Below are 23,561 nucleotides of genomic sequence, written 5' to 3' on the forward strand. Positions count from 1 at the left end.
GAGCTTAAGCAGTATTAGTGATGAAAATTAAATGGAGTACATGCAAGTGAAGGAAAATGGCTATATTCTAACGTTTCCTCTGGTATTTTAATCCACCTTTGTTTGCGGGATAGGATGAAATAATATCATGGTATAATAAAATTTAATCATATTACTTCTTCTTTGTCTTTTGAAAGATGTATAATATAATTTAATATATCAAAAACAAAATAGGATAACTTATGCCATTTGTAATGTATACAATATATATACATGAAAATAACACCAAAAAGATAAAATTACTCGTCTTTTCCGTAAAAGTCTAGGAAGGTGAATCATCTAATTAAGGGTGTAATTGTATATTCATTGTTTGTTTGATTTGAAATATAAATAATAAATTATTTTAAATATCAAATCTTAATGCAATTAATCAAACGCCTAACAAAAAATGATCATCGTATAGCTAATCTATGCATTGGTTCCGTTTCTCAATTAAGAAAAAATAACAGAACGCAAACAATCATCAAATATTGAATATTTTTATATGACGTATTTGAACATATGACTACGAGTGACGACTGTTTGATTTTTAAGCCATATATATACATAGTCATATTTAGAATATATGACTACGCCAAACATTTGATTTTTTTTCGGTATATATATATTTAATTATTTTATTTTTATTGTATGTATAGTGAATATTGAATTTCATTGATTTATTTATATATTAATTACTTCTTCATATTTTAAATCCTGAATTTCTTAGATTGCCTTTATCATAAACCGTAATTCACAGCCATAAAAAGATCACATATTCCTTTTGAAGAAGCATGCATCTCGAATATATCCCATCAATTTTTGGGGTTTTCACAAAGAGAAGCACACATCTCGAGCAAATCTTGGGCATTCATGATTAAAAAGATCAAGACATAAAAAAAAAATATTATTTTTTCTCAAAGTAAAGTGTTGCCGAAGTCTTAGCCTTGTGTATTAAAAAAAATAATGCATGTATTAGCCTTATATATTATTAGTACTTTGTTTGGTACTCTTTTTCAACCTATGCTTGCATTAGTTATACGCTCTATTGTGTATTAAAGTGTGTATTGCTAATACCATAGATTTCTAGGTATGAGCAATGCAATGATTTTAATGCATGCATTAACTCAATTATCCTTCAATACCTTTTTTATATCTTTTTTATCATAATAGTGAAAGGTATCTTTGTAAATAATTGTTTTAATGCAATGCATTCTATTTTTAATGCATCAAACCAAACAATGCATAAAAATAATCTATGTATAATTAATGCAAGCATAACTAATACACGCACTGCTAATGCAAACATTACTAATACACTTTATTTAGCACTATTTTTATACACTCTACCAAACGCACCTCTTAGTGTTCAAATATATCATATATATCATCCTACATTCAAGAAATATGCTATAAAGAGCTCTCAAATCATAAATAATATTTAAGAAAGAAAAATCAAGAGATAAACAAATATGTATTCACCAACATTCATCGATAAAATCGTTATTTTATCATAATTTTATCTGTAATTTACGATATCACTTAAATTTCATTGCAAATAATTCCTACCAGGTACTTTGTTTAATGCTTCTTTCCCCGATTTTAAGCATCACTTTTGATGTTCCTAAATGAACTTTACCATTCTTTAATTTTATAGTGGGAACACTTTTTCTAACCCCGTTTCCCATTGTGGGAGCACTTTATATATATATAAAGTCAATTATATTATGAATATATTAATTTATGTTCACTATACAAATATATATAATTGTTCTATTACTTTTTATTATTATGTTTTGCCTCCTTTATATATCAAATGTTTAATATCATGTCTTTTAATCACCTCTTTCGTGATCTTATATCATGTTTATGATTTTTTTTTATCTCTTTATATAATATTATAATTAGAGGTATAAAAAATTATATTGTCAAACATTTGAAAGAAATAATTAAGAAAATTTCTCCTCTCTTACTTCTTTTTATTTCTTTATTATTTTTGCTCTCATCTTTTGATATGTAATACTAACTCTTTTAGATTGATTTTACTAACAAGTTAAGAGTAAAAGTAATGTGACATCTTCTATAATATGAAATTCTCTTTATTTTAAGAAATTTTAAAAAATATGCACCCAAAACCTATTTTGCACCCATATTGTAGTTTATAATTCATTGCTTGTGTTTGCATAGTCGATTTTATTTTTATCAATATGGGTACACTCTTGTACAATACATAGTTTGCACCCATATACTTTCTTTGTTTGTATTGTTTAGATTTAGATTTAGTGCTTGTACGGAAACAAATGTGTAATTATTAAGTTGAATAACCACTAAAACAGTAATTACACAACATGGTGATTACAAAACATACTAGTTAGCTGCAATTCTCTTACAAAAAAAATATATTTGGTTACACATATATAATTACATAATTAATTTTTAATAAAAGTTAGTAATTATCAAATATCAACTAAACAAATTTATAGGAAAAGATTAACTAGTACTATTTCTAAAAACTCATCACCACTTTCTTCCAACCAAGAAAATTAAGACAACTTTTAACAGTGAGTATTTCTTCTCTCCTATTTTATGTGAAACATTTTATTCCTAGTCTGTCCCAAAAGGAATATTATCTTATTATTAGAAATAATTTAATTTTAAAAAATTTATTTTATTTTTAATAAAATAATTTACGATCACACAAATATTTAAAAATTATTTTAGATCATAAATTTTAAGTAGGCATTTGGACATGCGGTTTCATATCGCGATATGAAATTATGAGATGAAATCAATGTTTGGACATGTGATTTCAAGCTAAGAAATTCCAAATTCTCCAAAAAGTATGATTTGAGAATTTCAAATCATGATTTGAAAATTTTCAAATAGAAGATTTGACCCACAAGCTTATATTTTGTAAAAAAGACAAGCATTTAAATCTGCGATCATTTATTTCATATGTAAATAAAATTTGTAGTTCAAATAATTACTTTTTAAAACATTTATATTTCATATAAACAACTATTCTAACCAACATAAAATTTGTTATTACTTCAAATCAATTCCTATTTTACTATTTATATTCACCAAATTTATTTACCAACCAATATTCAATTTTGATTTTTTCATTACACTTTTGATCAATAAATATTGTATTTTTGTAAGAATATTTTGTGATAATGTACTATACGATTTTATAAACTTTTGTTTATTTGGTAAGATTATATAAAAAGAAAGACAATTTTAATAATTTTACAACTTATGAATTTTAATATTTATGATAAAACATACAACATAAAAAATTCAAAACACATCCAAATAAAATTTTAACTTCAATCCATGATTTCAAATTATCATTTAATATTGCATGGTACGGTATCAAGATGTTTTAAATATTGTTGAAGAAATAGAAATTCTTGGCTTCTTTGATGAGTACAAGTAAATAATATTCTTTTAACTGTCTTAATCAAATCGCCGAAAGAGAAGTAAAAAAAGCGACCTCTATTACGTATCCCAATCATAAATTTGTCAAAAAAAACTCTTTCCATTTCCCATCATCTATGTACAGTTTAACCTCTATGTAATATAATAACAATATTACTTTTCTTTATAATATGACATACTAACAATTAACACCAAAAATTATCTCAAACATAATATGAAATATAATTTTAGAGGACTGTTATATATAAATTTGAAGTAACATGCTACTCTATTTATTATTTATATAAACTACTATTCTTTTTTTTTTTCTCAAATAAGTATCTTATTTCATTTATTTTAATTCTATCTATCTTTAATTTAAGATCGATATGAATGTCGCAATTAAATTGCGACTGAGGGAGTATAGCACAAGCATGAAGCCATCACTTTTCCTCCATTTCTTCTTCAATTATCTCCTTTAAGCAATATGCATTGTATATCTTCAATTTGGATGAGAAAGTGTTTTAACCAAAAAAGGTTTTGGGTGAGTTGCATTTTGAGCTAGCGTGAAATTTATTGGCCAATTGTGTAGCAGAATCCAACTAAGTTCGAAGAGATCGTTGAACCAGGACCCGAGTTCGAGCCTTGGGAGTAGTGAAAATTCTAGAGCTCCAGTTTCAATGGAGAAGCCGCCATTTTTTCCGGTGAGTAAAATATTCTGTCTCTATTTGCATTGCAATTGGAGAGACAACGGCGTTTGTGCTTTGGACCAAAAGTGTCCCAAAATTTATTACTTAAAGGGCGTGAATGCTAAGTCTATTACTTAAGGGGTCTTATTTGTCATCAGGAGTCCAGTAATGCACCGGAGATCGAGGAATGCCAACAATCTCCAGTTCCCGGTGATTCGTCCTCCGCCGGTTGCTCTTCAAGTTCAACTCAGGTTTATAAATACTATGCAACTTAATGGAACCTAGATAGTTTTACGATTTCAATTTATTTGTCTGATTTTGACCTAACAGTTAGCACCACAGTTCAAGAGGATAAAGAATGACTTTTGAACGTTCCAAAATGTAAATGACATGAAAAATTATAACTAAAGAGTGTCAAAACAAAAAAATGATTATTTTTGCTTATACATGTAGCCAAACGTGTCCAAAGAGTTATGGTAAGCACTTTTATTTATGAATATATGGTCCAGAGAAGGGGAAAAAAGCACAAAAAATAGAGAAGATTCATCCCATTTCATCAAATGCTGAGCAATAAAAATCATATTGTATACTATGCTGTACTTTTTAAAGGAGCTGAAATTTCAATATTTGCTTTTGTAATATTTGTATCCGATTACGTTAAATATTAATCGCATGTTGTTCATGGAGCTTGTGAATTGCATGCTACTAGTATAATGGCAGCACATCAGAAACTAAGCGAATTTCAAATGGTTTCTCAGGTGAAGAATATGGAAGCAAGCCAGAAACTAAGAGATCTTCAATGGGGATATCAAGTGATCAAGTCCTCGAGTCTCGAACTGCATAGTATCTCCTTCTATCTTTCTCAGCCCACAACATGTTGCCATCAAGAAACGGAGAACTCCATTAACATAAACATATCAAAAGGAAGTCTTTCGCATTTCTCTGACCTCCTTGTGCTCTTGAAAACATCAATAATTACTCAATCTTCCTTGAGAGACTTGGAGTTTCACCAGGTTGAATGGGAGTTGCAGCAACTGAGAAATCTTGGAGTTTTGCTTGAAAGTAGCTCCAGCATTAAGCAATTAGTGTTTAAGAGAAACAAGTTTACTGCAGAATGCTTATCTGAGCTGTCAGAAGTTCTAAAGAAGAATGGAGTGATCAAGGAAATTATGCTGTCGGAATCAAATATTGGTCCAGTTGGAGCTTCTCTTCTTGCTTCAGCACTTAAGGTGAATGGAAGCTTAGAAGAGTTGCAGATATGGGAAGACTCCATTGGCTCAAAGGGTGCAGAGGAGCTGTCCAAAATGATAGAAGTTAACTCAACATTGAGGCTACTTACCATTTTCGATTCCAAGTCTATTACTGCCACACCTTTGATTTCAGCAGTTCTTGCGAGGAACAGGTCAATGGAAGTGCATATTTGGAATGGAGAGAACAATGAGAAAACTTCAAAGGTGGTTGAATTTGTACCTGAAAACAGCACACTTCGGATATATCGCCTTAATGTCTCGGGTGCTTGTAGAGTTGCTTGTGCTTTAGGGATGAATTCGACTGTGAAGACACTCGATCTGACAGGAGTACGGTTGAAGTCCCGTTGGGCAAAGGAATTCCGATGGGTTTTGGAACAGAATAGGACCCTCAAAGAGGTAAATTTGTCAAATACTTGCTTGAAAGACAAAGGAGTTGTTTATGTTGCAGCTGGCCTTTTCAAGAACCACAGCTTGCAGAAGCTGCATCTTAAAGGAAATTGGTTTGGAGGCGTTGGTGTAGAACATTTACTTTGCCCTTTGAGCCGATTTTCTGCGCTGCAATATCAAGCAAATATCACTCTCAAATCACTTACTTTTGGAGGAAAAAGAAACAAAATTGGTAGGGATGGGATTGCAGCAATCCTGCAGATGTTGACAAGTAACGAAAGCCTTACCAGCTTTGGAATATATAATGATGAGAGTTTAAAACCGGATGACATAATCAGAATCTTTAGGAGTTTGGAGAAGAATGCTACATTAAGATGCATATCTTTACAAGGTTGTAAAGGGGTGGATGGTGAAGCAGTCCTCCAAACTATCATGGATATTTTACAGGTAAATCCTTGGATTGAAGACATTGATCTTTCAAGAACGCCATTGCACAATGCAGGGAAAACAGAAGCGATATATCAGAGATTGGGTCAGAACGACAAGGCCGAACCAGAGATTGATTTGCTCAAAGACATGCCAATGACAGAGCCAAAGAGCTGTAGGGTCTTCCTCTGTGGGCAAGAAAATGCTGGTGAGTCACTAAAACAATGTTAGTTTATCTATATCACTGATTTGCTACATTGATTAATTTGGTATGTTCTTTTTTATTTTTTTTACTGCAGGAAAAACTACACTAAGCAATTCTTTACATCAGCACTTCTCTTCTCCAAAATTGCCGTATATTGATCAAGTGAGAACTCTTGTAAACCCAATTGAGCTAGCTGTTAGACCTATAGGCATGAAGATAAAAACTTTCAAAGATGAAGATACAAAGATCTCAATCTGGAATCTTGCAGGGCAGCAAGAATTCTATGCCCTCCATGATCTAATGTTTCCAGGACATGGAAGTGCCTCAATTCTCCTGATCATCTCTAGTTTGTTCAGGAAACCAAATAACCGAGAACAGAAAACACCCGATGAAGTAGAAGAAGATCTGCAGTACTGGTTGAGGTTCATTGTTTCCAATTCAAGAAGAGCTCTTCAGCAGTGCATGCTGCCAAATGTAACTGTGGTGCTCACACACTATGACAAAATCAATCAATCATCACAGAACCTACAGCTTACTGTAGACTCAATCCAAAGGCTACGAGACAAATTTCAAGGCTTTGTTGAATTCTACCCAACTGTATTTACAGTTGATGCAAGATCTTCTGCATCAGTAAGTAAAGTTGCCCATCACCTCCAAAAGACTAGCAAGACGGTTCTCCAAAGAGTTCCTAGAGTGTATGAGCTTTGCAACAATCTTATGCAAATTCTTTCAGACTGGAGATTGGAAAACCATAATAAGCCAGCAATAAAGTGGAAGGAGTTTGGTGATCTATGCCAAGTCAAGGCTCCATTGCTCAGGGTTCGTTCTAGACTCGATAATAAAGAGAAGGTGGAAACGAGGAGAAGGGCTGTTGCTACGTGCCTTCATCACATTGGCGAGGTGATCTATTTTGATGAACTTGGTTTCCTAATCCTAGATTGTGAATGGTTTTGTGGTGAAGTACTTGGTCAGCTTTTGAGATTAGATGTCAAAAAGCAGACTTCAGCTGGGGATGGATTCATAAGTAGAAAAGAGCTGGAAAAAGTTCTGAGAAGTAGTCTTGATAGCCAGATTCCAGGGATGGGCTCAAGAGTTTTTGAGAACTTGGATGCAAGTGATCTTGTGAGAATGATGCTGAAACTTGAATTGTGCTATGAACAAGATCCTTCGGATACCAATTCTCTAATGTTGATACCCAGCTTTCTTGAAGAAGGTGAGGGGAAACAGCCAAAGTGGCCGATAAACTCAAGTGAATGCATTTATGCAGGAAGGCACCTTCAGTGTGATGATTCAAGCCACATGTTTCTAACACCGGGATTCTTCCCCCGCTTACAGGCAAGATCTTCTTTTATTTTTATGCTCTATTCTATATTTGCAGAATCATATGACTGTGCAAATTAAACAGCATCCCTTTTGTTTTTATATATTTATTTCATCATCTCGGATAAGAATATAGTTCACTATGTTTGTTTAGGTACATATGCACAACAAAGTAATGGGGTTGAAAAATCAATATGGAGCGACATACAGCCTTGAAAAGTACGTCATTGCACTGACCATCAATGGAATCTATGTCCGCGTAGAACTTGGGGGTCAATTAGGCTATTATGTTGATGTGCTTGCCTGTTCCACAAAGCACCTGACAGAAACTCTAAGGCTATTCCAGCAGCTTATAATACCAGCAATCCATAGCCTTTGCCATGGGGTCACACTGACTGAAAACATTATTCGACCAGAATGTGTAAGAAATCTAACACCACCAAGGTACAGGAGAAACCAGATTCTGCCTCAACAGCTATTAAAGCAGGCATTGCTCTCTGTGTCTGCGGACAATATGTATGACTATCAGCATACTTGGGATTTGATAGCAGATTCTGGAAGGACTATCGTTGGAGCTGGTTTTGACTATGCTCGGGATCTGTTATCCGATGATGATTTTCGGGAAGTTCTCCAGCGCAGGTACCATGATCTACATAACCTTGCTGGGGAGCTCCAAATTCCTTTGGATAACAGCCAGGATGGACAGAATCATGCTTCTACTAACAGTGAAGAAACTGAAGGAAAAATTGAACCAACATTTGCTGGAATAGCCAAGGGTGTTGAAGAAGTCTTGCAGAGACTTACAATTATACAGCAAGAACTTAGGGATATAAAGCAAGAAATCCAAGGCCTCAGATACTACGAATACAGGCTTCTTATGGAGCTAAACCGCAAAGTGAACTATCTTGTGAACTACAATGTCCAAGTTGAAGAAAGAAAAGTGCCAAACATGTTCTACTTTGTAAGGACAGAGAACTACTCGAGGAGACTGATCACCACCATGATTTCAGGAATCAATGCTCTCCGGCTGCACATGTTATGCGAGTATCGGGGAGAAATGCATGTGGTTGAAGATCAGATAGGTTGTGAAGTAATGCAGGTTGATAACAGGGCAGTAAAATGCCTGGCTCCGTACATGACAAAGTTCATGAAATTGGTGACATTTGCTCTCAAGATTGGAGCTCATTTAGCAGCAGGCATGGGAGAAATGATACCAGATTTGAGTAGAGAAGTTGCACATCTACTCAAATCTCCTGCTGCATATAGTGCAGCAGGGGTTGCTGCTGCTGGTGTTGTTGGGGTTGCAGCAGCAGGACGTGTGGAGAGAAATAGGGGATCAAGGGACATCCAACAAGATCTTAAGGCAGCACAGCAATGGGTTGTTGATTTCTTGAGAGATCAAAGGTGCTCTGGTGGAAGAGATATTGCTGAGAAGTTTGGATTATGGAGAGTTAGATACCGAGACAGTGGCCAAATTGCATGGGTCTGTAGGAGGCATATACACATAAGAGCAAGTGAAATAATTGAAGTCCCACTTTGAAGTTTAGCTTCAGCCAGTTTAGCTTCAGCCATAGAGGTTAAATAATAGAAAAACAGAGGCAAAGGTTGAGAGATGAAGCTGGAGTGTGCACGTAGATTGGCCGCTATGGTAGTTTAACATGTTGTCACAGGTAGGATCATTTATTTGTATGTTAAATTATGGATATGCCATGTTGCTATCTTGATGAAAATTCGAATGTCATGGTGTTTCAGCCTGAGAATCTTTCCACCCATTCTAGCTGCCTCTACATACACTAAGTAGTTCATGATAGTTGGTCCTGTAGTATATTTCCCTCTTTGATGTTGATGCCAATGTCATTCTTAAATTGGCTAGCCGAACGGTAATAGCTTGGTAGTTTTGATGTAAAATGGTTCCCTGACACCTGTTGGGAGAAATGTTCATCCTTGGCATGTTCAAGTTGATGCTAATGTGTTATGAATCTTTAGGGAAGGATCGATTCACAAGGCGATATATAAATCAGCTCGTTAAAGGGAGACTGAAACCTTAGAATTCATTAAAAGAGAACTCCGATCTCTTCAGCTCTTCAAAGGGAGACTGAAACCTTAGAGTTCAATGGAAGAGAGAACTCCAATCTCCTGTTTTTTGCTGAATTATGACTTACTGATTTATTCATCAAAAACCCCTTTAAATAGGAGTCTTATTACATCAATAGGAAGTCACTCCTATTTAAAGGGGCTTTTGATGAATAAATTGAAAAGTGCCTTACTATCCATTTCAACATTTCTATCTAAACTAAAAAATCAGCTAATACCAAGCGAAATCGGGACGGGTATTATTCTTACATGAATACGTGACATTGTGATAGGCAATGGTGAAGAACGTGATCGTCCACGGACTGCGCATTCACAACATTGCGGTGGACCACATTGGACAACGGACACAGCAATTGAGATGGTATTTCGATACTTGGTGCCAATGTGGAGTTGTTATGACGGCCTTGTTGATGCTGACTCCTGTTACCATATCGAATAGCTAATTTCACTCATCATAACCGAGTGATGCTTTTTGGTGCGACTGACACTTCTTGAATTAATAAAAACTCTAGCTTTTAATCATTTTGGGAAGACATTGAACGACATTTTACAAACTTCCTGCCTTTCACATTCGGGCTTACAACAAATTATTGGCTGTGTTAATCAAGTAAAGGCGATGGACAGATCTGCAGTGTTATATTGGCTATGATTTCAATTGATAATAACTTAAATAGTCCTAGAGATATCTCTAATAAAAAGCACACCAAATTATGAAGTTACCTTTTACATCCGCAGGTTAAGGAGAATTTACGTAGCTCCTAGATTATGCATGCTAGCTACACATCATAGAGGAATATCTAGAATATCACAAACAATTATATTTCATTATGATGTTGATTAAAAGTGCCTCATCAAACATATCTTCTCAACTTCCCCAAAACTTGAGCTTCACATAAACGTTAGCAGCAAAGACTTCCAACTATGAACCACAATTGCTGATTACGCATGTCGACTTTCTAAGTTCCCACACTCCATCTAAATGATTTTGCACTTAAGAACTCCCAGATTCATTCCCTGAATCCACGACAGTCGGCTGAGGGTTCTTGTAATCACTGATCTGTTCGCTGTAGCGTTTCTTATCTGCCTTGGCCATGGCCTCAAAGGGTTCTTTCTCCTCAGCTGCAAAATCATTAATACAGCAAGTGAGCCAATATATGTATCAACTGCCCTTAAATATAATACAATTAAAGAAAATAAAAACACAAAACAGACTGCAACAAACATGACGAGCATTGTATCAACCGCCCTTAAATATAAAATAATGAAGCAAATAAGATAAATACCAGAATGCCACAAAAATAACCAACCTGACAGCTTATTCCATCTCTCTCCAAGAACCCTCCCTACTTCAGTGAAGGCGATTCCAGGATTACTTTTCTTCACATTCTACAAAAAAAACGAAGGGAAGTGAATGGAACGTTACAACCATGATGAGTCTTGAAAGGTATCCCAAAGCAAGAAACACACCAACGCAAAAAAGAAGCAGGCTAATACGGTAACAGCATGTGGGTGTAATTTCCAACAAACCAGAAAAATTATAATAAACTTTGTTAAATTTAGGTCTTGGGCCTAACTGACACCCATCCTAAGGAGCCTCCCATCTCATTAATAACCAACCAATGTGGGTCCTTATTTTCTTTCCCGCCTCCGGGCACTCTACTCTGTAAGGCTACTAAGTCTCTCTCAGTCAACCCTGCACTAGGAATAAGCCCTTTTCACTTGTAGAACAGAAAGCTGTCTAGACATGTCATTGTCCTCAAGGACTCAAATTTTGTTAATTTAGGAAATGAATCTATCACCCAGAATGCCTCTATGTGGATGAAATGCCCATGAAAGGTACAGGTTCAAGGAACTCAATTATATCAGGATTTTTTATATTATAAACAAAGGGATTCTAATATAGGATTATGGACTCCTTCATCAAAAAGAAAAGAAAAAAAAAAGGGAATATGAGCCCTGGCACTATTAAGTCTACTACAATTTTATCAGCTTGATGATGGACTAGATTTTCTAGTTGTTAATAATATGATGATGCATGGATCAGTTGTTTTGAGTAGCCCAGACTCCAAATACATTCATGTGAAGAAAGCTAGACTTAGATATGCTGCATTGGGTGCCTAATTTTATTCATCTGATGGGGAATGAAGACTTGTTTCCTTCAAAATGAACATTATATGTTTCAATAACACTCAACACAAAAAATTGGGATACAGACCACAGAACACGGGAGAAGTCATTGGTTCACTAAGAAGGAAATCATGTAACAGAATACCTATCTCCCTTTCACTCTGCGAGAAGTACATGAAAGCACTAATTGCCCTCTTTGGAGCATTTGGATCCTTCTTCTTTTTCTGTTTTTTCTTCTTCGATCCATCATCATCTGCCTTTTTCCTGCTTGTAGATGGCTTTGACACAGTACCCTCCTTTTTTGGCTTCTTCTTTGCAGGTTTCTGAAGCCACCATACATGAATGTCAGCTCATATTTTTCCAATTTGTAAATAAGAACTTGAAAATATATAAACGTGAAAGGGCAATTATACCTCCTCCTCACCACCACTACCACTGGCATCAGATTCATCCCCTCCAGAATCATCAGTAGGAGACCCTCCATCATCTCTATCGAGGACAAAATCTTCGTCCTGGAAAGGTAGGAATGACAGACAGCATTTCAAGAATTTCCAACAACACAAAGGGTAAGCAAAGATACTAGAATCCAACAAGACACTCTGAGGATGACTTAGAGAGACGCCATGGAGTTGACGACGATGAAATTACAAATAGGCATGTTTACCTCTTCATCACTGTCATCCCACCCGCTTCATTCTTAATACGCTCAAGATGTGGATCAACAGCATCATCGTCATCATCGGGCAAAACAGGAACACTTTCTGTAGCCCGAGCTTCATTAAGGTTCATTATTTTCAGACCCTTTCCACTGCATTACTCAATGATTGTGTCAGAAAGACTAAGCTGACTTGTTAAACCCAAATTGAGAGAGAAGGCTTGAAAATAAAGCTAACCTGATGAAATCAAAAAGATTGTGGTACTCATTTCTCTGGATATTCCGGAAAAGATGTTCTTGTTCAGTTTTCAGTCTGATGAGAAGATCAAAGTAATGCATGTTGGCCGTGCCCGCAGCGTGCCTCTCAAATTCCACATAATCAATCTAATTGCATAATGAAATAGGTCAGTTTTTCAAGAATGAAGATGTTTCTCACAATATTTTGAGCTTTACAGAAACTTGAATTTACCTCCTCATGCAGTATAAGAGTTGGAGGTTTAGGTAAAAAGAAGAAGCTCTTCTCAAGAGGATAGAGGAGTCCATCTTCAGCCTTCAATGAGGATTTCACCGCATACCCATCTTGACTGCTACGGAACTTCCCGGGTTTAGTAACTTTGGAACCAGACAAGCCGCGTAAAATTTGAGTAAAGATGTCATGGATAAGACCCTGGTTCATAAGTAAGATTATAATTAAATGCAAAAAAGTAAACAACACCAAACACATGAATACAATGAACTTGCATTTCCTTTTTTTTTTGACAAAAATGAACTTGTATTTCTATTTTCACAGTTGCTGCAAATCCAAATGACTATAAACACAAAAATACTATTACTTTGTAACCCGTTAGCAGCCTCTCCTTGTATTTTGTATTCAGAAGGTCTTCGCTTAAAGCCAGCGAAAGGTCCACCACATTGTCCGTCTCAAACTGGTAAGACAAAGAAGCAGCAGGTTGATACCAGAACAGAATGTACGTCATTATCTAATATGCATCAATTAATACCTGCAATACAATGTGTGGATACAAAGTTTGGCCCTTCCTAATCGGAGGATCAACAGTGATAACTACTAAAGTGTGTGGTTGGTTATGCTGCAAAGCAGAGAAGTCATTTCAATTATACAATGCTTAAAATTTCAACGAAGACAATTTCAGAAAGCTGCGTGAAGGAATTAAAAGGGTAGGCATAACTAAAACATTGATGTAGGTGCTAAATGGGGGATGGAACATAGAAATAACCTTCGGCAACAAAAAAATACGGACTACGCTGCTGTACTGAATTTTAAAGTCATTGGCTTGCCCTTGCAAGCGCAAGAATGAGAGATGAAGCTCCACATTGTAACGACCCCTGCAGCATATGGGCGGGCACATGTCAATCGCCCTGAAGCAAAAAACAGATAACAATAATAATGAATGTGACATGAAAAGCAGTTAACCAACCTTGGAGTGAGTATAGCAATGCCGTCAAATGTGACAACAGCTTCCTCACCTCCGGCACCAACATCAGCCATTGACATAATTTTGTCACGAAAAACCTAACAGGTGCAAATCATATTACTCAGTTTACCAAGAGAAGTTATCGTGTCATGGAAGGGATTAATGATCTCCTCTAATGAATTCAAGAAATTGAATTAATACGCCTTTTGCTTACTTGAGCAGGAGGTCGGTTTTCATCACCAACAAATTGAGTGTTTGAATTAGGGATATGAAAGCTGATTTCCATCAGTGAGTCTTTCTGAAATCAATGAAAGTGTGGCTTACTGAGAATAGAGTGGCTTTCAAGAATTAGTCAAGAAGTGTGTCATTCAAGTAATGATTGGGCATGCCAACAAAATCAGAAACACATCAATGTCAAATGAAAAAAAAAAAAAAAGAACTCTTCAGCAATCATTGAGGACAGTAAGTAACTTCATTAGCCCCAGTTGTATCATCTACATGGAACTCCAACATGACATCATTTTTTCCTTGAAGCTGTGTTTGAGAAACGTCTGCCAATGATATCTCAAATGCTAGCTTATTACCAACAAGAAAAGCGAGCATATTCGCTGCAGAAAGTGGAGCAGAGTCAAACATGTATGTGTGCGCATTCCAAATAAAATAGATGTTCCAAGAGAAGATCATGTTCACATGTGTATACCAAAAGAAAAAGCAAAGAGAATATCAAACAAAAAGAAAGAAATATCAGCACACACAGGTGGGAACAAATAAATTGCATCATTGTGCCCACAACTAAATGTCACATGATTTTTTTTTTTAAAAAAAGCCCTTCGAAGATTGTATAAAACCAATAATGTCATCAACAAATCCCATGTAGATGTTTGGGGGGGGGTGTCTCTTCTCCTTTTAACCTTTATTTTCAATATTTCCTCCTAACCTGCAACTTTCGCATGTCTATTTTTTTTTTAAAAAAAAGCCCTTTGAAGATTGTATAAAACCAATAATGTCATCAACAAGTCCCATGTAGACAGAAGAAATACTAAGATAACAGCTCTCTTCAGTATTAAATCTTGCTTCCATAAATGATCAATTGCAAAACTATTAAAAGCAATATGTGCAGTGTGAAATTCAAATTTAAATCAGTTGCATTCAGCCAATTAAGTTGAAGGCATAAAAAACCAATTATTTGTAACAATCAAGGTTATTTCAATTACTACTCATATATAGAAAAAGAAAAAACATGTATGTAAAGCATAAGAAAATCAGGGGAGCAAGTGAACTAGAGCAGAAAGCACATATCCCAACCATTTAGATCAACATCTCCCCAATTTTTTCCACTAATTGATAGCTGCTTTTCCTCCGGAGATATCCCGCAAGAACTCTGGAAATAGGTGGTCAAACTCGCAACATCCTGCAAATAAGTAAATACACAACCAAGGGACATCAAAAACTGATAACACAAGATAATGATGCATGAATGTGTCCCTATCCAACAGGTTCTCCAGCTATTACATACATTGCACAGATTCAGAGGTATAAACTTGTACAAAGAAGTTAGAGATGGTCAGCTTCTACCAGTATCTTAATGAAGAAAATCACTTTTCTTTGGCTTCAATAAACTCAGAACTTTGCCTTTTGGCTTCAATAAACACGGAACTTTGTCTTTGGCTTCAATAAACTTAGAACATTGCTCTCCCCTTGTTTCTGTTTTCCTCACAGCCTGAAATTACAGTAGTGGAACTGTGACACTAAGCACTCACTTCCAGTAGCCAGTTCCAAAGTAGATCTGTGTTAGGTATCCAATTCACCCATAATTCTTCTTCTTTTTTGGCATCTAGTGTCCAGTACATTACATGCATTGGGGCCCGACTACACCCGGATTTGGGCTGGGAAGTCCCACATTGAACTCCCTAACAAAAGCAACTCCGTAATCACTCAAACCCGAGACCTTTGGTTAAAGATGACGGAGTACTTAACACTCCACCACACCCTTGTTGGTCACACCTAAATTCAATTTAAGTTACCAGTCAACCTGTAAGATTGATAACCATGTCCATTCCCTGGTTTTCCTTTAATTAAACTATTCTTAAGTTTCTAATTACCATGTACTGAGTAACTTAGTAACAAAATTTCCAAACTTTTTGCGGCTAATGGTCTGTCTCTATCCATTGATTGAGCTGTTTCAATTCCACTACATCAGCAATGAAATAGTTCAAGAAACTGATAAACTGAAACGTGCTAAAAGCAAAATAGAGACTCACCTGGTCACGAAAACCAGTAAATTTGTAGTAAAGACCATCCTTAATCCGCACACCCAGCTGATTACTTCGAGGAACTTTCATCCAAGTAAGGCCCACTATATCTTCCTTGTCAACTTCCACAGCCTTACCACCACCTTGTTTCTTCCATAATATACCTCCAGACTGAACCTTGAGCTGCCCTGTATTCTGCATTCTCAGAAATTATTTTTTAAAAAAAATATTATCATTAACATATATGAATATGCAAGACATGTATCTTGAAAATAAAATCTTTCTCCTTTGTGTGTATCTTAAAAATTCTTCTGTTTTTTCCTTTTCTTTTGTCCAAATGGGCCCAAAACAGATGGAAATATCCAATAAAGACACTTAATTAGAGTTAAAAACTAATAAAAGCACTAAACAAACAGAGCACAAAATTAGGGTTTAAATCACATTACAATAAAATCATCCATTCACAAGGCTAGGATTCAATCACGTCCAAGAAATTTATCAATTCATACTGCTAGGGTTCAATCACGTTCAAGAAATTCATTAATTCATAGTGCTAGGTTCAATCACGCTCAAGAAATTCATCCATTCATAGTGCTGACGTTCAATCACGTTCAGGAAATTCATCAATTCATACTGCTAGGGTTCAGTCACGTTCAAGAAATTCATCAATTCATACTGCTAGGGTTCAATCACGTTCAAGAAATTCATCAGTTCATACTGCTAGGGTTCAGTCACGTTCAAGAAATTCATCAATTCATACTGCTAGGGTTCAATCACGTTCAAGAAATTCATCAATTCACTGCTTAGGTTCAATCACGTTCAAGAAATTCATCAATTCATACTGCTTGGGTTCAAGAAATTCATCAATTCATAGTGCTAAGGTTCAATGTTCAAGAAAATCATCAATTTTTATCAAGAATCCATCTAAAACAACGAGAACGGAAAGAGTTAGGATTTAAAAAGAAACTGTTACAACGATTTTAGTATAAATAAGATTTAGGGTTTTAAGCATGCACCTAAAGAAGAAGACGAAAAAACATACGGAAGGCCATTTGAAAGTCGGAATCAAGTAACGAAGAGAACAAAAAGAAAACAAGACTATTTGTAATGTAAACAAGATTTAGGGTTTTAAGCATGTACCTAAAGAAGAGAGTAAGAAGAACTTACGGTGCCTCCACGGCCGCCGAGAGAGATGTTGTTGAACTGATGACCGTCCGTCATTGCTCTGTATGTAAAAACACACACTGCAGTAAAAGAGGAAATGATTGTATACTTCACTTATATATGTAGATCAACTTCCTCCCGCGCGAAACACATTACGCGGTTTCGGACTTTTCGACCCGAGCCGACATGAAACCGACCATTTGTAATGTACACAATATTTTTTTTAGATTTATTTTCGAGATTATATTAATTATATTATTACTGTTATTGTTGTTGTAAATTTGTTATCGAAATTTTTTTAAAGACGTTTTTAATCAAATTAGTTGATCGACCTCTTTGTAACAATCAACCCTCTATTCTTAGTTTGTTCATATGAATAATTTTAGCTTGTGGAAATTAGTATGTTCAAATTGTAGCATTTAAAAATTTGAATGAATTATCAATTTATACTAAATGAAATTTTGGTTTCACAAGTTCTATCATTACTATTAACCATCTAAAAAAAAACATCCTAAATTAACCTACTCTCGAGTGAATTTTGAGCAATGAGTAAATTTGCATTAGCTAATACTATTATTCACTAATCTATTGAGTATATCTATATTCTCATAACAATGATGACTAAATGAAGCTCTCTATTACTTGCATCCTCTTAAACTACGTCTCGTTAATCATTTAACTGCATTGGGCAAATTATGTAATTTGCCGTCTAATGTGAAGATCATTTTTTCCTTCAGAAGAACAATTATATTTGCACTTCATGGTAAATAATTGTCCAAGTAACTCAAAATCCTCAAAGCTATAAAATAACGATAATATATTCAGTATAATTTAATAAGACAAAAAAAGAGAGTCATATCTTACCCCTTTGTGAGGTAGAAAGATTGTTTCAAAATCCTCAAAAAGTTATAGCAAGCAAATTTTTCAATCCGTACAAAAGTAATTCTCTTTTGCTTCCAACAATCATACTACTCCCATATAACATCTTTGGCAAGAATTAAAACATATGATTAAATATTTCGAATGCCAAGGTTAGACATTTGTATTTATAGTAGATAGAGCTTAGTAATTTCAAATTCTAGTTTTTATTCCCAAATGATGAATAATTTGGCTCACAGCCGTGCTCCAAAAGCTGGTAAAAAAAATCACCAGGAAGATAAAAATAATCATCATTACAGGTTTTTGATAAGAGCAATAAGTAAAAACTTAGACATGTTCTACTTCTAAGCCAAAAAATAAGCACTGATCACTAAAATCCAGCATAAAATTCTTCTCTTTCTTTTATTCAATTTAAGAGATTTTTTGTGTTCCCAACACATTGTGCAAGGAGCTAATTCACAAACTTCTGGGAAAAGAAATTATACATGGGAAGAAGTTGGAAAATAAGTTAGTTGATGTGCTTATAATCTATTAAAGTCTTCAGTTAACATCCAAAGGAAGTTAGACCAAAATGCTCATATATGATCCAAAGGGCTTGATCAAGATGTTCTGTGCTAGTTGAAAGTTGAAACTGCAGTACCTTTTCTTAACAAATGAATTCTAATTTCAGAGCTTGCAGCCAGCATGCTACTCGTAGATACAGGTGTTGTATCAACTCAGATCTTACAAAACGACGCTTTAGAAAATATCAAAATTGTTTTCGCTTGTTGGAAAAGAACTTGTCTCTCTTTGCCCAAACATACAGAAGGAATATAAAAACTCCAGCAGACATAGAAACTGATGCCCAGGGAAATGGTGGGTCCTTGAAACAGACTAGCGATGCTTCCAGCTCTTGAGAAGCATGATAAACAAGAGAATGAATGGCATATATGTCATGATCTGATGCCCGCAGGTAATACAAAGCCATTTCAAAGTCAAAGTGTGAGAGTGCTGAAACTGCTTTGTCTAGCTTGTACTTGAACAAGTTCCACCTTTGCATGAACTCAGTAAGCTGATTATGCTTAAGAAGCTTTCTCTCCCCGCCATGTGCAGAAATGGATTCAAGAACTTCAAGAGCACTAGAAATACTGAAGTTCAGCGATGTCAACAATACATTTCTCCTAGCAGCATCCTTCTGCACAAATGACAACGAAGAAACCTCTGAAAACGGCCCAAATGGTGTTTGCCCGACACTCCATGTATAGTCTACTAGAGTACTGTTGTGTCTTGGGCTCCAGACTAAATGTGTTGGTGAGACTCCCCACATGCTCTGTAAGATGGAACCTACAATGGGCCTCTCTAATTCACGAGTCTGGGTAAACACATGACGCCCATTACAGCTATAATCACTCACAGTCTGTGTACTCTTTGTCCTGACTGCTATAACCATATCCTTAAAAGCCACAGACTGATGATAACGATCAAGCATCAGAATCGAACTGACATCCAAATCAAAAACATAAACCGGAAGTATCCTTCCACCAAAGTCCTCCTCAGGAACCTTAGCAATCCGCCTAAACTCAGCAGCCGATTCAGACAATGTCTGGTGTAAACGCTTAGAGTCCAGGTATTCACTGACAATCAGTGTATAGTTATCAAACAGGTACCTAGAAGTATATGAGGTAGCTGCCCTTGAAATGGCAAACGAACAAATAGGACACTCTGCTAAATTCACTTCATACTTCTTAAATCTCAAAGATTGATCTCCAAACAGCAACCCATTCTCATTTACTTCATCCATAAAATTCCTCTCTATCAACTTCCAATCTAACCCAACGCTATCCTTGTTATCCGAAGAAGCATATATGTGTATAAACTCAACAATCAAAGAATTCTCAAACGGGATAGGGATTCGCAAAGAGGGCACGAGAAGAACCTGATAAGCACTCCAAACCAGTGAGGCCAAATCCGAAAGCAGTGCCTTTTGGGACTTGGGTCGGCCGTGCAATGTAGCAAATGGATGAAACTCGCCACGAGGAAGTACACCATCGCCGGACAACGCCGGGCCATAATCAACCGGACCGGCCCCCAAATCAATCCACAAATATCGTTCTTTTCCGGTCCACACAGTGCCCAAACACTTGGTGAAAGCAGGGGATGGATCACCAGGTGTATAGCTATAAGCATAGGGTTTCGATTGGGAGCCCAAATTGAGAATATATATGTAAATCCCACTAATGGGTTTCTCTTTTTCAAAATCTTGTTTGATAATTTCATCAACTATCGAGTGAGGGACAGAAGCAAGCACGGATCTGAAAGAGGAAGGTACAGAGGCGAGATGGGTCTTGAGGATTTCAGAGAGACGTGAAGACAGAGAGGAAGGAGAAAGAGTCACATCAAGATGAAGTGAATGGGATATAGAGAGGTGATGAGATGGTTGAAAAGAGAAAGGGGTGATGACGTGGAACTGATCGGAAGAAATTGCCGATGTGAGAAATGAAGAAAGCTGAGATTTGGCAGAAGAAGAGAAGTTGCTACCAACAAGCTTGACAGTGATGGGGACGGAAACTTGTAGGGTGAGGAGAGAAGAAGGGATGGGTGGGTGATGTATGGAGGGTTGAGAGAGATGCTTCTTCAGAGAAGAAGGAAGAGAGAGGAATGAATCGTTTGTGGCTGTCGGGTCAACCCGAGATTGTTGGTTGAGGAAGGAGTCTAATCCCAGGATTGGGGCGGAGATGGTGGCGATGATGAAGAGTTGAAGGAGGAGAAAGAGGAGAACGCCGGCGACGACGGTGGCCGGAGGCATTTCGGAGTTTTGGGAATCCGGGATATAGGGTTTGGGGTTTGGGCAAAATACGATGTTGGTTCAGTTGACGGAATTGGAAGTGAAGGACTGAGGGCACCAGCTGCGGAAGCTAGTCAATTACTTGATTATTATTTTTAATTTATTTTGGAGGGGGAAAACATAATCCCTTTGTAAAAATAGTCAAAAATAATTGCTCCGTCCGTCCAACAATAGTTACTATTTTGGATGTTCAATAATACTTGTTCACTTTATAAAATCAACGAAAAAGGGTCAAAACTACCCTTAAACTATCTGAAATAGCTTAAATATACCCTTAAACTATATTTCAGCTCAAAAATACCCTTCCTATCAATCTATTGCGCCACGCCTACCCTTCTAGTTAACGGAAGTATTCATGTGTATGTTAAATGTCACATGGATGCCACATGTACACGCCAAATGGACCTCACCTCCACATAGACGACTACAGTAAAAGGTCAAAACTACTTTTAAACTATTCGAAATAGCTTAAATATACTCTTAAACTATATTTCGGCTCAAAAATGTCTTTCCCGTCTAACTATTGGACTACATTTGCCCTTTTGCTTAACAAAAACATTCATGTGTGTGCTAAAATGCCACGACTCCACATGTGCACGCCAAACACACCCCACCTTCACATAGATGACTTATAGCCTTAATTTCACTCATTTTCCCTCATTTCATCTTGAAAAGTATATATTGAACCAAAAAAAGAAAAAACATTTGCGGAAACTTGTATACGTAACCGAATGAAGTAGAGAAATTGCAATTTGATGATCATTTCAAATATAATAAAAGAAATGGTCTAAGGTATAATATAAACACACTCATTTTAATTAATCAATTAACACTAATTTATTATTTTAATTTCTCTTTATAAATAAATTTTGTTTAAACAAACCTTAGCGAAGCTTTCTTGTTAATTCAACTCACGGCCATGGCGCAAAACAGCACATGTCATAAGAGACCTAATATACTTATCACTGGAACTCCAGGCACAAGGAAGACGACTACGACAGCCTCCCTAGGGGTGGTGATCGAGCTCCGCCACATCAACGTCGGCGATTTCGCTAATGAGGAAAACTTGATGAACGACTGGGATGACACCTTCAATTGCTACTACATCAACGAAGACCTACTAAGTCTTTATAGATTCCTTAATTTTATTTTATTTTATTAATTACCCTATTTTTGTTCAAGTTTTAAGCTTTTGTGGTCCCTTATCTAGAAGATGCTCTAAATGATTGTTAAGGAAATTTTAGATTTTGTGAAAAGTTAAAGAAATATTCGATATATAGATGATTTAAGGATTTGATAGCAAAATTAATTTGAATTTTGTTTAAGTTATCTTCAAAGTATAACATATTAGTATCGGAATAAAATGAAACTGAATTGAGTCAATGTATATTGTATATTCATATAGATATACCGAAATAAGGAAAGGATGAAATGAGTGGAAAAAAGTGAAATTCGGGCTTTAAGTTGTCTATGTGGAGGTGGGGCGTGTTTGGCGTGCACATGTGGAGTTCATGTGGCATTTTAGCGCACACATGAATGTTTTTGTTAAACAGAAGGGCAAGTATGGTCCAATAGTTAGACGTGAAGGGCATTTTTGAGCTGAAATATAGTTTAAGGATATATTTAAGCAATTTCAAATAATTTAAGAATAGTTTTGACCCTTTTCCGTAGTCATCTTTTGTGGAGGTGGATATGTTTGGCGTGCACATATAATATAACGTCTAGGGGTGGGCATAAATATCGAAAAACCGAACCGAACCGAAAAAATTTGGTTCTTCGGTGTTTCGGTTCGGTGTCGATTTTTTTTTTCCGGAACTTCGGTTCTTCGATTTGGAGTAAGGTGTAAAGGTCCCGAAACTATGGTGCACCGAAGAATCGAAGTTTTATTAAATAAATTTAAAAGTATTTATTATATTACTTAATTTTTAACTTTACTTGGCCCATTTCAATTTTTATATTTAGATCCTAAACTTAAATAGCAAAAATCTTAATAACAAAATAGTAAACCCTAAAGACCTAAAGTCTAAACTAAACAAAACTCAATTTAATTCAGGTTTGAGCAACAACTTGGTGTTTCTACTTTCTATTTTTTTTTATCATTTTATGTTGTTACTTTGAAGTGAGAACAACAAATTGATGTTCTTACCTTTTATTGTTAGACAGTTAGTTGTTACTTTGAAGTTTGAAGTGTGAAGTGAATAACAATTGTTACTTTATTATATTCTCTCTTTATTTTTGTTGACACCCGAAAAATCAATTTTAAAACACCGAACTAAACTGAACCGCACCGATCTAGTTTGGTTTGAAATATGGTGCACACTTTTCTAAAACCAAATACCGAAGAACCGAACGCCCACCCCTAATAGCGTCCATGTGACATTTTACACACATAGTACTTCCTTTAACTAGAAGGATTGG

At 35.7% G+C, this 23,561-nt stretch overlaps 3 protein-coding genes across 3 annotated transcripts; 1 reads left to right on the forward strand and 2 right to left on the reverse strand.

Annotated features, from left to right (window-relative positions):
• The first annotated feature begins 4,058 nt into the window (after positions 1–4,058).
• Positions 4,059–9,265, forward strand: LOC125831755 (protein TORNADO 1). Its single transcript, XM_049510942.1, has 5 exons — positions 4,059–4,142; positions 4,286–4,378; positions 4,886–6,398; positions 6,490–7,730; positions 7,870–9,265. The coding sequence occupies exons 1-5, from the start codon at positions 4,119–4,121 to the stop codon at positions 9,253–9,255; spliced, it is 4,257 nt and encodes a 1,418-aa protein (XP_049366899.1). The 5' UTR covers positions 4,059–4,118; the 3' UTR covers positions 9,256–9,265.
• A 1,434-nt stretch (positions 9,266–10,699) lies between these two features.
• Positions 10,700–17,530, reverse strand: LOC125831753 (FACT complex subunit SSRP1-like). The gene is given in 17 exon segments (XM_049510940.1): positions 10,700–10,928; positions 11,117–11,194; positions 12,085–12,259; positions 12,350–12,448; positions 12,601–12,618; positions 12,621–12,744; positions 12,830–12,975; positions 13,061–13,258; positions 13,425–13,517; positions 13,593–13,679; positions 13,827–13,935; positions 14,028–14,122; positions 14,239–14,322; positions 14,496–14,632; positions 15,330–15,435; positions 16,286–16,471; positions 17,444–17,530. Coding segments are annotated over 17 exon segments (1,917 nt in total). The 5' UTR covers positions 17,498–17,530; the 3' UTR covers positions 10,700–10,800.
• Positions 17,531–18,925: 1,395 nt separating this feature from the next.
• LOC125831752 (uncharacterized) lies at positions 18,926–21,212 on the reverse strand. The gene has a single exon (XM_049510939.1). It carries the CDS (start codon positions 21,102–21,104, stop codon positions 19,068–19,070), a length of 2,037 nt encoding a protein of 678 aa, XP_049366896.1. The 5' UTR covers positions 21,105–21,212; the 3' UTR covers positions 18,926–19,067.
• Positions 21,213–23,561: the final 2,349 nt, after the last annotated feature.

Source organism: Solanum verrucosum, unplaced genomic scaffold, assembly GCF_900185275.1.
Source record: "Solanum verrucosum unplaced genomic scaffold, falcon-dt-bn FXZP01000049.1, whole genome shotgun sequence".
NCBI lineage: Eukaryota > Viridiplantae > Streptophyta > Magnoliopsida > Solanales > Solanaceae > Solanum > Solanum verrucosum.